Source organism: Zootoca vivipara, chromosome Z1 (assembly GCF_965207765.1).
Source record: "Zootoca vivipara chromosome Z1, rZooViv2.hap1.1, whole genome shotgun sequence".
Classification (NCBI taxonomy): Eukaryota; Metazoa; Chordata; class Lepidosauria; order Squamata; family Lacertidae; genus Zootoca; species Zootoca vivipara.
Window position 1 is genome coordinate 43217674 of NC_142583.1, and position 15190 is coordinate 43232863.

The 15190-nt window shown below is 40.1% G+C and overlaps 1 protein-coding gene across 7 annotated transcripts in view; it reads right to left on the reverse strand.

Moving 5' to 3' along the window:
* Positions 1-15190, reverse strand: part of PCDH10 (protocadherin 10) — a 53894-nt gene that overhangs the window by 34752 nt on the left and 3952 nt on the right. For all 7 annotated transcript variants that reach the window (XM_035112395.3, XM_088660311.1, XM_035112393.3 and 4 more), the window contains exons 2-3: positions 13298-13356; positions 12567-12673 (exon numbers count right to left, since the gene is read on the reverse strand). In XM_035112395.3, coding sequence (XP_034968286.2) covers positions 12567-12673; positions 13298-13356 — 166 coding nt within the window. The remainder of the gene's footprint in view (positions 1-12566; positions 12674-13297; positions 13357-15190) is intronic.

Sequence of the window (15190 nt, forward strand, 5' to 3'; positions counted from 1 at the left end):
AGCTGCTGATAGATGTATGGTGATCAAAAAGGAGTTGGGTTTTTTTTTTCTCATCACCTTCATTCTCCCAATAAAGAATCTGATCATTCAGTCTTCAAAAGACAGCACCTTCATTTAAAAAGAAAGGAAGTGCTAGAACGCTCCACAAATGGCAAAGCAAGCATAAGATGACAGGAAAGATGGTGTGTTTGTGTGTGTGTGTGTGTGTGTGTGTGTAAATATAAAATAAAATCTTGTGAACTTCCTCCATCAAGCTATCTGGGAGCTGATCCCACTGTGTTTGATGGCAATGGCATCAGCTTGATGCCCAACAATTGTCAACAGGGGGTTAGTATGATACGAAAGGGGTGGCATAGTGGGGGGGGAGAGATGAGAAGGGGGTGGAACAAAGTCGAATGAAATTCCACTTGTTCGGCTAGTGGAAAATGTCAATATGCAGGTAGGCTAAAGATTAAGCACTTTATTTTGAAGGAAGGAACATGACCTAAAAGAGCCAGCCTTTGGCACCGTATTTTCCAAGTTATTTTTCTGCTACCATCTCCTTTACGGTCCCTTAAGCCACATTAGTAGCTTTTTTTAAAAAAAAGACTATTGTGAAATTACTCTAATTAGTGGCACTAAGGGTAGCTGAAGCCTGATGCGACAGAGATCCAGATACTATTGACAAATGTGTTAATGCTTACTCTATACCAGCAAACACTGGTCCCTGCCAACAAGAAACTGTTTGCTTACAAATCCTTTAAAGCTATTAGAATTCTAAATGACAAGTGAGACTACCTTCCGATAGGCATTTCAAAAGACTGATTCCTTTAAGGCACTAGGACAGGTTTCTCGAAGGAGCAGTGATGGCTGAAGTCGTTAAGAGTGGAATGGAATAACCAATGTTTGCTCAAGAGTGATATTACTGCATGCTTAAGAATTCAGTGGTCAAAGGTTGTTTTTGGAGAAAGAACTGAAAGGTTTTAGAACTGAATTTGTACATATAAAAGCGGAAGAAAGCCTCGTGTTGACTTGGCCGGACAACAGCAGCAATAAAATCAACCCCCTTCCCTAACACAAAGCCTACCCCTCCAACAAAAGACCGAAACTCATTAACACTAAGGATACTGTTCAACACCAACAATATGATCTGCACAGCCTGGCCACCATCAGATGTTCATCACTGTAAGCCGCAGGTCGTCATTTCCCAAACCTTGAGCCAAGACTCACTGGCGTTGCATCATGGCAGCCTTGCAAGTCAGTTGGCAGGCTGCTGACTGCAGAGAAAGGAATAATCTGCCACAAGACCTTTAAAGTGTACAGCTCCTCTATGTCAGGATTCGAGAATGGCAGCTGGTTCCTACAGATTACATTTTCCTCATGAGAAATGTCTACTATTTTTTTATGCATAGAAAAGACTATGTAGCCACTGTCCTAAGTCAGTATCAGCTATCCCCACCCACACTACCCTCCAAGCAAAGATTCATATGGAGAATTCTGCTGCAGCTTTTATAAGTAGAAGCAGTGTCTTAGCAAATTTTCTGCAAATAAGGTATCCCACCCAATTACCAACAAGTGCTTGATAACTAGAGAAACACAAGGGGATTTGTCTCAAGATTAATCTCACTTTATAATGACAGTTTTATTTTAAATTAAGCTTTGTGCAATACAAAGTCTGGATTTGACTGTAACCTTCTACTGATAATTGCTATGTAGAAGTCTGGAAGTAAATTACTAATCGGTGAGCTGTTGAGGAATGCAAACGTGAACGGCAGCTGGGATTAAAGATTTAGGGGAGGAATAGCATCCGAGACATACAAATGGTTTGTGAAATAAATGGCTAGCTTATTTCTTTGCTGATCCACAATGGTAAAGAAAGGGGGTAGACAGAAAAGGCATTCTGAGACACGTTCAACATTTCTCCAGCTAAAATTCTTCTCTTTATATAATAAATCCGACTAGTAACTTTCCAGCAGATATTGTAATTTCAAAGCTGATTTTTAAAACATAGCTTAACATTTATATTTCATAAAAAATGAAGCAAATATAAAGAAATAAGTCATAATATTATCCAGAAGGGTTTCAAGTTTCGCAATCACTGTATTTGTTCAAAAAGGCTTCTGAAAATAAATTTCAGTTTTGGGAACTGATACAAAGACATGAGAAAACAAGTAAAAATATATTATATTACTTGTCTAGGTCATTCTTCCCCCAATTCAAAACTACCTGTTTGCAGTTGTGAAACATCTATGAAATTGTAAACTCTTTTGATTTCTGCTGACAAATGCAGTGAATTAAACATGTTGTACAATGCTGTGCAATAATATAATATAATGCAAAATAGGAAACTATACAATAGCTACTATAAATAGGTATAATCCAACCCTTGTGAAGCACTTTAAATTTCCATGTCATCAGATAACTCTAATAATAACAGGGGCTATCCAACCAAGTGACATTCAGAATAGACCCATTGAAAAAATGGACTGAAGTTACTTTCGTGCATTGATTTCAATGGGTCTGCCCAGAACATGACTAATGTTGGATATCAGCCACAGGAACTTTTAAAATGCAGCTCTGCTCAGGAAAAAATACCATGATTTCAATGGGCCCTACTCCCGGGGGTATAATGTTTGTGATTCAGGTGCTAAACTTTGCCTTCGTCACATCCTAACACACACACGCACACACACACACAACATAAGCAGGGCCGCCTTAAGGGTATCCAGCGCCGTGGTGCAAAATCCCTCCGGCGCACCCCCCACTTGCTAGGCGCCGTTGGAACAGCAGCTAGCAAGCCTGCTGTTGCGAGGGGACGTGGCGGGAACAGTGCACCGAAAGGAGCCCTTTCGGGCACTGCTCCCGCCACCCTGAACATGAGCAGCGCGCGGGGCTGCTGGGCGCCCCAGCCCAGCGCCCCTGATGGGGAGGCACCCCGGCGCACCACGCCACTAACCCAAATGGAAAGGACGGCCCTGAACATAAGGTAAGCAAGCATGGATTTAAGGGTTGTAGCCAATAGTGTTTCTTCAAGACCCGGTTTTCACCAACTTCTACTGCCAAATCCAGTGGTGAAAACTGAGTGGCTCGCCTTGTGCTAGCAAATGTGTTTTTGCTAGCATAAAGCCAACAAAATCCCATTTGTTTAGCAATAGGAGAAACAAAATGTCTCTCCCACCCAGACCTTGAAGACTGAAATGATCAGACCATTACATCCTAGAATACAATAACGAGAAATGAAGATTCTGGTTTAGAAATTGCACTAGCAAAAATGCAGACTTTAATTCAAGTTGTGCCTTCTCCCATTTTTAAACAGTCTATAACAGGGTGACATTTCACCAAATGGTTTCTAACAGGTGTTTCTTCATGGTGTCATAATGACCTAGAATTGGAGCAATAGAAGCACAGCTGGTGATGCATAGATTCAGTAAACAGAGAGGTTGTGAATGGCTCAGTGTCTGGGAACTGAATTGGCTCCGGGGTTGTTGTTGTCCCTCCCCCCCCCCCCGCCGCCGATCACATTGCAATGTAGTTTTATGGCAAGCTAGCAATCTTATGCACGTTTACTCTGAAGCATGTCACACTGTATTCAATGAGACCTATACCCTAACTGGTGTGTTTAGGATTGCACATTCTGTCACTCTCATGTAATATTTAATAATGAAAACCTTTTAGAGGAAGAAACAAGATTTGGCTTTATGCTCAACTTTACAGAAAGAGAGACCGTATCTACTCTCAGGGAATGTCTGCTTCCACCTGCTATGCCCCATTCTCCTGCCTTAGGAGGCTTTATCAGAAGATGACAGAAGTTGGGGGGGGGTGGCTAGCTACTAATCTCATTGCCTTAGGGTTACTTTCAGACATTGTCATATGCCTCTTTGTAATTTACGCCAGGAATGTGGAATCTTCTTGCAACCCAAGGGCCACAATATCTCAATGGTGACCTTCTGGGAGCCACATACCAGTGGGGTGTGCGGCAATACATGCCACTCTCCATCTTCCATCTAGGCAAGCAAGACGTATTGTCACAGGTGAAACCACTAGAGGAAGGTGCAGAGAAGGTTCAGTGAAGGGTAGAACTGGGGTAAGGGGTGTGGCCTGAGTCCCAAGGACCACCTACAGAGGCCTGGTGGGCCGCATTTGGCTCCCAGGCACCTGCTTTGAAGGAATATTATAATTGTGTTGAAGGAATATTATAATTGCACCATGTCTATTGTATTATTGCATTGTAAGTTGTTGTTTTTCTGCAACAGCTCTGAAGACAGATGTAGAAACAATCATTCATAAAACTGACAGATTTTTAAGCACAGTGGCTTCAAATAAGTGATTTAAAACCACCAAGCACAAAACCTGTTTCTTTAAGTTTTCTTTAAGTTTTATAATACCATTTTCCATTTATGCAATGTCACCAAAAGTAAGGCCTGGGGACAAGAAGAGTGTATTTAGGATAGAGGGCAACTGCCACTGTGTTAGGTTGGGTTTCATATACCATCTATTTTGTTACATTTATAGCCTGTACCACCCCAAAAGACTGAATGTGGGTAACTTCTCCTCTTGCAAACAAACAAAAACCCAGTAAAACCAAATACTGTAAACATTTTTGTGGCATATGATGATCCGGAAATCATAGCAATTATACATTTCTTTAGACTCGGAGAGCTAGCTATTTTGCAAGAAATAAACAACTTGTCAATGAATGGCTGGTGTTATCACTAACATTTATTGATTCACCACTAAAACACAGCTTGTTCACTATTTGGTAAACTTTGGTGCAAAAGAGCCCTGCTAAGGACAGACGAAGTGGTTGCTTCCTCTGAACTTCTCAATAAACCAAGAATCCTATTATTGATTTATATATTAAGGAAATGTTCAGTCACTCAAACACTTCCATCTCAACTTTGTCATAAATCTAACATGATGTGCAGTCTCTCTCTCTGCTAACTTACCGGTATCTATTATTACTGCCAAATCTACAATGGGGGAGATTGAATTAAAAATGATAATTGAATTTGAAAAAAAATGAAAAATTTACATTGCATGTTAAACTGGGATTTTAAAAGTAAATGAGAGTTATGGATTTTCAATGACTGTGCCAAAAAGGTTCTTCTGACAACTAGTACAATATCCCTCACTATATCTCATATCTCATATGGTATCTGAAGAAGTGTGCATGCACACGAAAGCTCATACCAAAATAAAAACTTAGTTGGTCTTTAAGGTGCTACTGAAGGAATTTTTTTATTTTACTTCGTCCCAGACCAACACGGCTACCTACCTGTAACTATATCTCATTTGTTATACACAAAAAACACGAGCAAACAAACACTCCATCTATATTTCTGAACAATTTCCAGTGCCACTAGCCATATCATGGGGCATAAACTAGGGAAACCAAAAAGGCCATGATTACAAAGACTATGGTCAACAGTAATATTGACTGAAGTAACAAAGGGATACGCTTGAAACTCCTCTTGCAGTCAACACCCAGTTTGCAAGAGAAGTTAAACAGGGAAGTAGGTTTCAACTATTTGTGGAAGTGCAATCCCATTGAATTCAATGGGGCTAAAGCAGTCTAACTATTCACAATAACGAAGCCTTTATAAGGCATTCAAGTTTACATGAAATAACATGATTTGTTCTCAAACGTTAGGCATTTTTGAGATTTGTTCCTTCTTGATTAAATTAAATTAAGAGGAGAAAGAGAAAAGTATGCACAGAAAGCCTCTAGAGATTTTGAATAATCTTCAAAGTATCAGTCTCTAATTATCCAATTAAAAATTGCAACTGTAAGTAATAAGTATGCCAGACTTTCTTTCCTCCTTCCCTCCTCCCACCCACCAACTGCACCTACTTTCTCCAAAACAGTTACATTTTTAAATAATAAAAGGCACTTCCCAGCTCTTTGGCAGCGAAAGTAGTCTTCAAAGTTTGCTTTCAACTACATGCATGTTTTTCCATCTGTGCTCTATGTCACCGTAAGGTTTTCTAGATATTAATGTCATGACAGAATCTAGACCAGTGGATTGTGAACAATCTTAAGGATAGCATCTACAGGAAAACAACTAAAAGATACAAAAGTCTTCCCAGAAAATAAAAGCACCAAAACAATATTCAAATCAAGGAACAACCTGGGATGAAAAATAAGAAATTGCTATCTATGCTCCTTTGGAATTTTTGCATTTTCATTTCTCATTCTCCACACAGTAACAGCCATGCAATTCTCTTTCCAATTCCTAGAATTGAACCCTGTTGGTTCTTATCTGAGCAGCTAAGAATTGTTTCTCAAATCCCTTGTCAAGAGAATCCTGTGAAATTACACACACACACACACACACACACACACACACACACACACACACCCTTGGTCATTGGCTTTTTAATGGCAATTCCCTTAAGATGCTCAGATGCAAGCAAAGATTTAAAAACAAAAAATTAAACATAAATCCTTGCAGTACAGCCAATCACACACTGGACACTCACTCTATCCCTGTTCCATTCGCATCTGTGCCCAAAAGAAAAGCCATCAATCAAAGTCCATTTTTGTATTATTCTGTACTGCAACTACCGTATGTTCAAGTTTGAGAAAATCCCTTGCCTTCTTCTTGCCCTATGAAAAATCTAGCCTTCTTAAATCAGCATAATCTTTGTATTTTTATTTCGTGAACCATCTAGAAGCAATGAGGTGGTGGCTGAGGTCCAAGTCCTGGCAGACAGGTGCTCATATCACACAACATAAATGCAAACAAACACAGAGAGTGGTACTTAGCACCTATGCTGGAAGTCTCAGAAGGGAAGCCAAGAACTTAATTACTCATAGATTAACACACACACACACACACACACACACACACCAAGAGAGAGGCATGCACACACCACTAGCTGCACTCCTGAAAAGATTTATCTTCAGGGGGTAATTCTACATGCAGAAAGTATTTCTTAAATGGAGCACATCCTGCCAAAAGCTACCGCAATTTTTATCACCTTAAGTCACAATCTAGCACCCTTACTTTGCGTCAGATTTATTGTCCACACTAAAATTACTGCATGAGGATTCATTTGTTGACTTTGGGGTCTTTCCCCCCAACCCTCTCTCTCCTTTTGTTGTATTCTTCCTGTTGATTTTTTTTTCTTTTTATTTTACACTCTTGAGATTCCTCCCCCCTCTAAAACCCTAATAAAAAACATTTTCATTCTTTTTTTAAAAAAAAAAATCATTAAGTGTGGGGAATATACTGAACAGTCCAATGATTTTCCTGAGCTGTAATTGATCTCAATCAAATAACTAGTCCACAATACTTCAGTGAGTTACAGCAAGGAATTGGACCCTTCTGTTTAGATCATATACCATTCCATCTTTCAGGAAACAAAAAAAAATATATAATATTATGTCGTACTGGTATAAAGCCATTGGTGCCCATTATGCTTTACAGAGTACAAGAAGGCAAAGCCATGTCCAATGTGTTTAAAACCTGTAATTCAACACAGAGGGATGGAAATTCAGGCAGTGTGAACAGAACGTAAGAAAATAAGAGAAGCCCTGCTGGATGACACATTCTGTTCTCATAGTGGCTAATCAGATGTCTATGAAGCCCATAAGCAGGACATAAACACACTAGGAAGATGCTGGTCCTACTCAACATAGACCCTTTCAAGTTAATGGCTATAACTAAGACTCATTAATTTCCCTGAGTCTACTTTGAGTAGGAATTACTTAAATACAACCGAACAGCACTCTCCTATAGCACAAGATCCCTAGCAACTGGTGTTCAGTAGAACAAGTGGCAAGTAGTCACTGATAGTCTTATCTTCCTTGTGGTTGGCATCCTCCTTGAATATGACTAATAGCCTTATCCTCTGCAAATTCCTCCCTTTTCAAGCTGTCCAAATCCAGACTGGTGGCCATCACTACATCTTGCAGTAGCACATGCCATCGTTCAACTATGGGATGTGTGAAGAAGTGCTTCCTTTTGGCTCTCCCAAGTACGGTTTTCCAAAATTCAGGTTTGTTGAAGGGGAATGGGTTCCAGCAGTATAAGAGAGTGAGAAAAAAATTTATCCACTTTCTTCCCACCATAAATAATTTCATACCACAAAATCATGTTCCCCGCTGACTCCCCCCCCCAAAAAAAAAATTTAAAAGCCCCCAACTTTGAAGCCTGGCTTCATAGGAAGGTTGTTTCAGACGGCTTTCGCTTTCGACATAGGGAAATAATATGGGATTCTTTCAATTACATGTATTAAGGAGGCAATCATAGACCCACTTATCTGGAAGTAAGCTTCATTTAACTCAATGACTATACATCTATAGGACGGCACTGTTAAGCTTAGTCGCATTAGGTAATGTGCGGTTGTGCTGAAACACTTAATGAAAAAGGGGGGATCTGGGTATATTTAGTAGCTGTATATAGCACATTCTAAGGGTGGTATTCTAAGGATACCAATTGGTATACATCAGCTAACAGAAGGCATCTGTCAGTGGAATGGGGAAGGAGATAATTTTTGGCCCCCATTTCTCTCCGAATCTGCTTCAGGGTTTTGGTGGACCCTGTAGAGAAGACCTGTGGACACAGGGAGCTACAGTAGGAATCACCTCCCTCTTTGGTCCACTAACTGACTTCCATCAACTGCAGTTAGTATACACCAGGGGTCAACAAACTTTTTCAGCAGACAGTCCACTGTCCCTCAGACCTTGTGGGGGGCCGGACTATAGTTTGGAAAAAAATTGAACGAATTCCTATGCCCCACAAATAACCCAGAGATGCATTTTAAATAAAAGGGCACATTCTACTCATGTAAAAACACCAGGCAGGCCCCACAAATAACCCAGAGATGCATTTTAAATAAAAGGACACATTATTCTCATGTAAAAACATGCTGATTCCCAGACCATCCGCGGGCCGGATTTAGAAGGCGATTGGGCCGCATCCGGCCCCTGGGCCTTAGTTTGGGGACCCCTGGTATACACCAACTGTATACAACCTTAAATATTTGTATATTATTTTCCAATGTTTCCAGCACTTCACAAGGATTATCTTGCTGCAACACTTTTACAGCAATCCTACAGTGTACCTAAGTATACTGTGTGCATATTTGAAGATAAAGGGGTTAGATGCTGTGAATGGCTTGCCTAAGGCTACCTAGTGAATTCATAGTGCAAGAGGCAGGATTCACACCAGGTCCATTGTTGCTATGCATCGCTGCTGACGTTACCCTAAGAACCATTTTCTCCAAGCTTGCCACAAACACCTGACATCTCTAAAGTGAACACTACAGCATTTTCTTCTACCTGATGCTAGACACAGGGCATAAATGAAAAGGGCTTGAGAGCAATGTATTTATTAATTAATTAATTTGCAGGTGACTTCATTTATTAGCAGTTTTAGATCACTGATGTAGTGCTATTATGCAAGCACTCCTGGAATGAAATGAAACTAAACAGAATCAGTAAAACAAGCAAAATGTGAAGGCGAGAGAGCAGCATTAGGAGACATGTAGTAATAATGTTAAGAGTGAAAATGAACTATTTTTAAAAGCAAAAGTGGAAGCTGGCATTAGAAAGACATTGTGGTCATTTGCTGCGGCTAGAACAACTTCTACATCCACAAATAAATAATGCAAGCACACACACCTGTCTATGTAAACAAGTGGATAATAAGACAGAGATAGTTAAATATTCCAGCTTTAGCCTCTTATTTTTTTATATTTAGAATACTGATGAAGTTGGAGCCTGAAACAACTAAATTCATTTATTTACATATTACTATTTGGCTGCATCATATATAGAGCCTTTTTCAATGCATTATAATTTTGTTGTTTTTCATTCATATACATATGCATATACATATACATGCACATATATATATATATATATATATATATATATATATATATATATATGAGAAAATATACAGTGCCCTTGAACACTCCTCTAGATCGTTGTTAGCTACTGAAGTTCTAAGACAACTAGTTCCCTCTCCTTCATAGAATAAACCAGGCAAAATGGACGGGAGTGAGAGTGAAAGCAGGATTCACTTGATAGAACGGGTGCTAGGGAAAATGTGACCTATGTGAAGAAAATGAAAGTCTTGCATTTATCAAAGAGCTTAATATATGTATCCCAAAGACACAGGAGTAAGGTGAGGTGTTCCAGGACACTCCATGAATACGGATTCACACAGTGTCAGTATTCCACAAAAATCCTTATGCAAACCGATAGCCATAAATGCCTAGCAGTGATTTCTCAAAACTGGTTATTTCAATTATTATTTTAAGTCAAAGTTTCGATTCAAAATGTTAAATCTAATTAGACTCAAAAGAAATTGTTCAATATAATTTATTCCTCTCCACTTTATTTGTGCAAGCCTGTAATTTAACAGGCAAGTCTACAAATCAAGAATACCACAGACCATGCGGGGTTTTTTTTTAAGTAAATGGATCAGAATTGGTTTTAATTCAAGCATTTTAGCTCGTTGGGTTTTAGTGTTGAAATCACAAATAACTAGATTAAAACAAAACCAAGCCTTTAAAGTTTGGACCCTATGTTGTGAAATAAATAGCATCAATGCATTAGGGCAATGCAAGAACAGATAAAAAGTCTCAGGTCATCATAAATATCCTAATTTCAGATAATCCATTAAAAACACACACAGAACAGCAACAACAAAAAGCTAAGTGTTGTACACTGGTAGATGCTTCTCAACTAAAATGGCTTTTTGCTTGATGTGCATTACGATGATTATATTCGCGCATTCTGCCTCTCCATTCCAGGCCTTTGTACAGATGTTTATTCTTTTCTCTCCTATTTGGTTATTATGGTTCATTATGTTGAGAGAATAAACTGATTGAAATGTTCAGAGAGATGAGTACCGCAATAAAATGTGTGTTGGGAGGGGGTGGGAAGGGGTTGGGGAGGAAGCAGGCAGGGAGATGAGGGCAAAGGGGGATTTTAACATGCTTGAGCACTGCTGCCTCTGAAATGATGCAAAGAAACCAGGGCTAGCTTGGAGGAGGAAGGAGCCTGAAATGCACATATTTGGAAGTCGGGGGGGGGGAGGGGGATCCATATCCCAGATATATATAGAGAAAAGAGGGGCGGGAGGGGGAGAGAGCGGCTCTGTGTTCCAATGTAAACTTCTGGCAAGAGCTGTTTTGTTGTCAGGTTCCCAGACACAAAATAGATGCTCTGTTCACTAAGCATGAAGCCCTGCAAGGAGCAGGGAGCTCAGAGGCTCTTGGCTTTCCTCAAGTCTCATTAGGTCTGCATATTAATGACTTGCAGTAATATAAAGCAGCCCTTGAACAGGCTTTCCTCTCTCCCCCCCACCCAACCCTGTCTTACAACGCACCCAGGCTTCTCGTAGCAAAAGAAACAACACACTTGGAAGAGCAAAGGGCTGAAAAACCAACCAGCCAGCCTCCACCCAGTCTCTCACTGCTTCTGAGGAAATTGAGTAGGGTGGGATTCACCTTCATGTCTTTTAGGGCAGCCTTCCCCAGATGGGTCCTCTCTCCAGATGGTTTGGACTACAGCTCCCTAGCCAGCACTGGCTGGTGCTCATGGGAGATGTAGTCCAAAACATTTGGAAGCGACCCAGCTGAGGAAGGCTGTTCTAGCAAGAGAGACATACACACTTCCTCAGAGGATCACCTTGCAAGGTATGGCTGTAACAACCAACAGGAAGCCCCTTTGACTTTTATGACTTGACCTTTATTAATACAAATATTGGATTCCAAGACCTCAGCTGATGACCATTCAGAAACAGCTGGCACTGAATCCTGTAGGGTGTGCATGACACCCACGTAAATGCCAAAAGAATCATTGCCTCCTCTCAAACTGGTGGAAGCAGCTCCACCACAAGACTATGCTCTCTTTTCATCCAGAAGCCGGTGAAGATCAAATCACCATGTACCACACAATCATGAATCCAAATATCACAATTAGATGCACCCCCACTTATTGGCTTATAAAAGCCAGGTTAACGAGATAGAAAGTGCAAGGCATCACATATTCAAGATACCCTGTGAGACGCTACTGATCACCACACACACACACACACACACACACACACACACACACACACACAAACTTTCACCACCCAACTGTCATTCAATCATGACTCTTTTGCTGCCTCGCTCTTTCTCATTCAAACCCCTAGGGGCACACTCCTTGTGCATCACTCCTTGTGCATCACTCAACAAAGCCTGCTATCCAGTTGATGCTGCAAACTGCTTTGAAATCTTCTCAACAGCTTTTCAGAGGATCTTTTTCTGCCAGCTCCCAAATGTGTCAGTACCTCTGTACCTCTAACAGGCAAGGAAAGTCCACCACACAGTTCAACACACCAAAACTCTGTAGCTCTCGAGAGCAAGCCAAGGTTGTGGTGTCTTCTTTTTCAAATCACACACACACATAAATATGTATTAAATAGAATACTCTTCAAACCCATCCATGCATCTGCAGAAAAAGACAACAAACACTCTGTATCCCATTACTTTCGGGCCTATTATTTATTTATCTATCTGTAATTGCCCTTGCTGCCTTGCTTATTAAAAGATCAAATATTTAGATTCCCCCTTATCAGACTTACCAGAGGATTGACCTCGATTAGTGGCGTCATGATCGCTGTCTCCTTGCTCACTGTCTCCATGACCACTGTCCTTAGAGCTTACTATGTCTGCTTCCTGGAATGCAGAACTAGAAACATAAAAAAGCGCTTAATATTTGAACACCCAGGAAAAAGGGAAAGTCATAAAACATTCTTCTGCCATCACATGGCCACATGTGGAGCTGCACTCAGCCAGACCTCCCGCTCACAGCACTGCTGCTGCTGTTGCTGTTGCTGTTGAGAAGCTCTTTCCATCAGAAACAAAACTTGTACTTCCAGGCATTAATAATCCATCTGGGCAGTCAGTAGCCATTATTACACTGCCTGTGCTACAGAGTTGTTATGAATAATTTGGCTGAATTTGCTTAAACTGGGAAGCTAATTTCTGCACAGAGAAGTCAATACAATATGCCAGTTCTTGAAGAGAGGCTCATAAGTATTTGAAGCACGTTTCAGACCAGCACAAAATGAGATTCCACTCTCTTTTCAGGTAATCTCTGCAAGACCCACCAAAAGCCATAATTCAAAGGTGTTCATTCAGTGCCGATTTATTTTGCTTTATGTTCCTGTCTGAACAAATTCATTTTTATATTCCCCAGCTATTATTCGACATCTGCAGTAAACACATTTCCACGTCCTCCTTCATACTTGCTGAAATACATCTCAGGTTGTGCAAAATTAGGGCCATAATTTAGGAAATCAGGAGGTCCTACCTGTTTACCCGCCGTGGTCTATCAACTAGATAACTGAGCTCTGCACGCTGGTGTTTAGTCTAGAAAAATAATTAGAAAAAATAATTGAACTCCCAGTGTGTTTTTTGCAGGCAAAACCAGTTTATGTATCTATAATTATTATAATGGATCTATAAGTGCATTATAGTTAAGCCATTTAATACACAAGAAACAAGTATCGCTGGTGTATCTGAGTTCCTTACTTCCCTTACATTGGCACGGTCTGAAATATTAGCCCTAAGGCAAATAAAAAAATATTACTCTTGAATTCCATGCCTATATTGAATAGCAATGGGTGTAAAATGTCAAATGAGCTACTATTTATTCTGAATAATAAACCCACAATTTGAACACCACTGTGTATTTCATTGCAGCATATGGAAAGAAGAAATACAAATTTATTTATTTTTTTAAAAGGTGAACAAGGAGAATATTTCTTCCTAAGTTCTAGAAGAACAATTTTTCAAATATTATCAAAAATTCTTCATTGGTTTCTCCAAGGTGCAAAACACTGTTTTCTCTCAGTAATAGACACGAAGAGTATACACTCAATTAAATACCCAGCAGACCACATTTTAATCGAAGAATGTTAAGTCCAGATTATGTAATCTGCAAAAATTCTTTACACACCAGGGTAACACAAAACATGCATAATATGGCAGAATGTTAAGCTTTGATAGAAGCTTTCAGTTGCATTCTTTTGAGTTGGCTCTTTTATAACAAAAAATGCTTCATATGGAACCACTCTGCTAGAGTCATGAAAAGTTAATTAATAAATCCTTAATTCTTGAATTAATTGAAATCACTGCCTGATAGTTAGATTTTCATAACCACCACAAGAAATCCCACCCCTCCCCCCACAACCGTAATCATACATGCAGGCACTTTGAGATGTAAATGGCAGCTTTTTAATTAAAACACACACACTTTACTGCATTGAATAGAAGCATCATTACAGAAACTATTTCAGATTTGCTGTTCCTGAAAGGAGTAATAAAATAACTAAAGGACCAAACGGACAGCAAAAAAATTTCCCTGACATGCATGGATTGGTCTGCACAGAGGGAAAATGAAAACTGGCAGCTGACCCAGGGCTGTGTTGCTTTGATATAGAAAAGGAAGAAGCTAGGCTAGCTTCATTCAAATGCACATAGTGTGGGCGCTTGGCTGCAACCATTTCTAAGATGCTCCCCAGTGCACAATTGCTTCTGCCTCTGAAAAGAAGCTACCGGTACTTACTGGCTGAAACCAAAAGGTGCCAAGTAGCCTGCCCTGCATCAGGATGGAGCAAGATGGCTATTTAGAAGGGTGTGTGAGAGAGGGGGGGAGGGAGAGATAGAGATAAGGTGGACAAGGCATGTCTACACAAAAGTAAGTCCCCTTATGTTCAGTGGAACTTTTCCCCAGGTAACTGCACATCATTACAGCCTAAATACAGTAACAGGGAAGGAATTAGAGATGGTGCAGATGAAGGAAAGCTGCACTGCAGTTTGATGGCAGTCCAGTGGCTAGAAATGCATGTGTTGCTGGAGAGAGGGCATAAATCAGCTGACTACTCATTTGCTACTACTTGCCACAACTGTAGTAGTAATCTACAGTCCACTGAAGGGAACTTACTGAACTGAGCAGCAGGTTGATAGTGCCAATTAATAAATGACAGTCTGGAGACCTGTAAGCATTTGAGCAGGGAGATTATAAGGCAAGTCAGTACTAGTAACTCTTAATACCAGTAGTAATACCAGTAGTAACATTAATAATAAGGAAAAAATATGCAACCAGTTAAGTGAGAGTTCTATGTGCAGCTGCTCAGGAGTAAGCCCCCCCCCCCTAGAAGGCAATGTGACTTAGTTATGAGTAAATATTTGTTTACTCTTC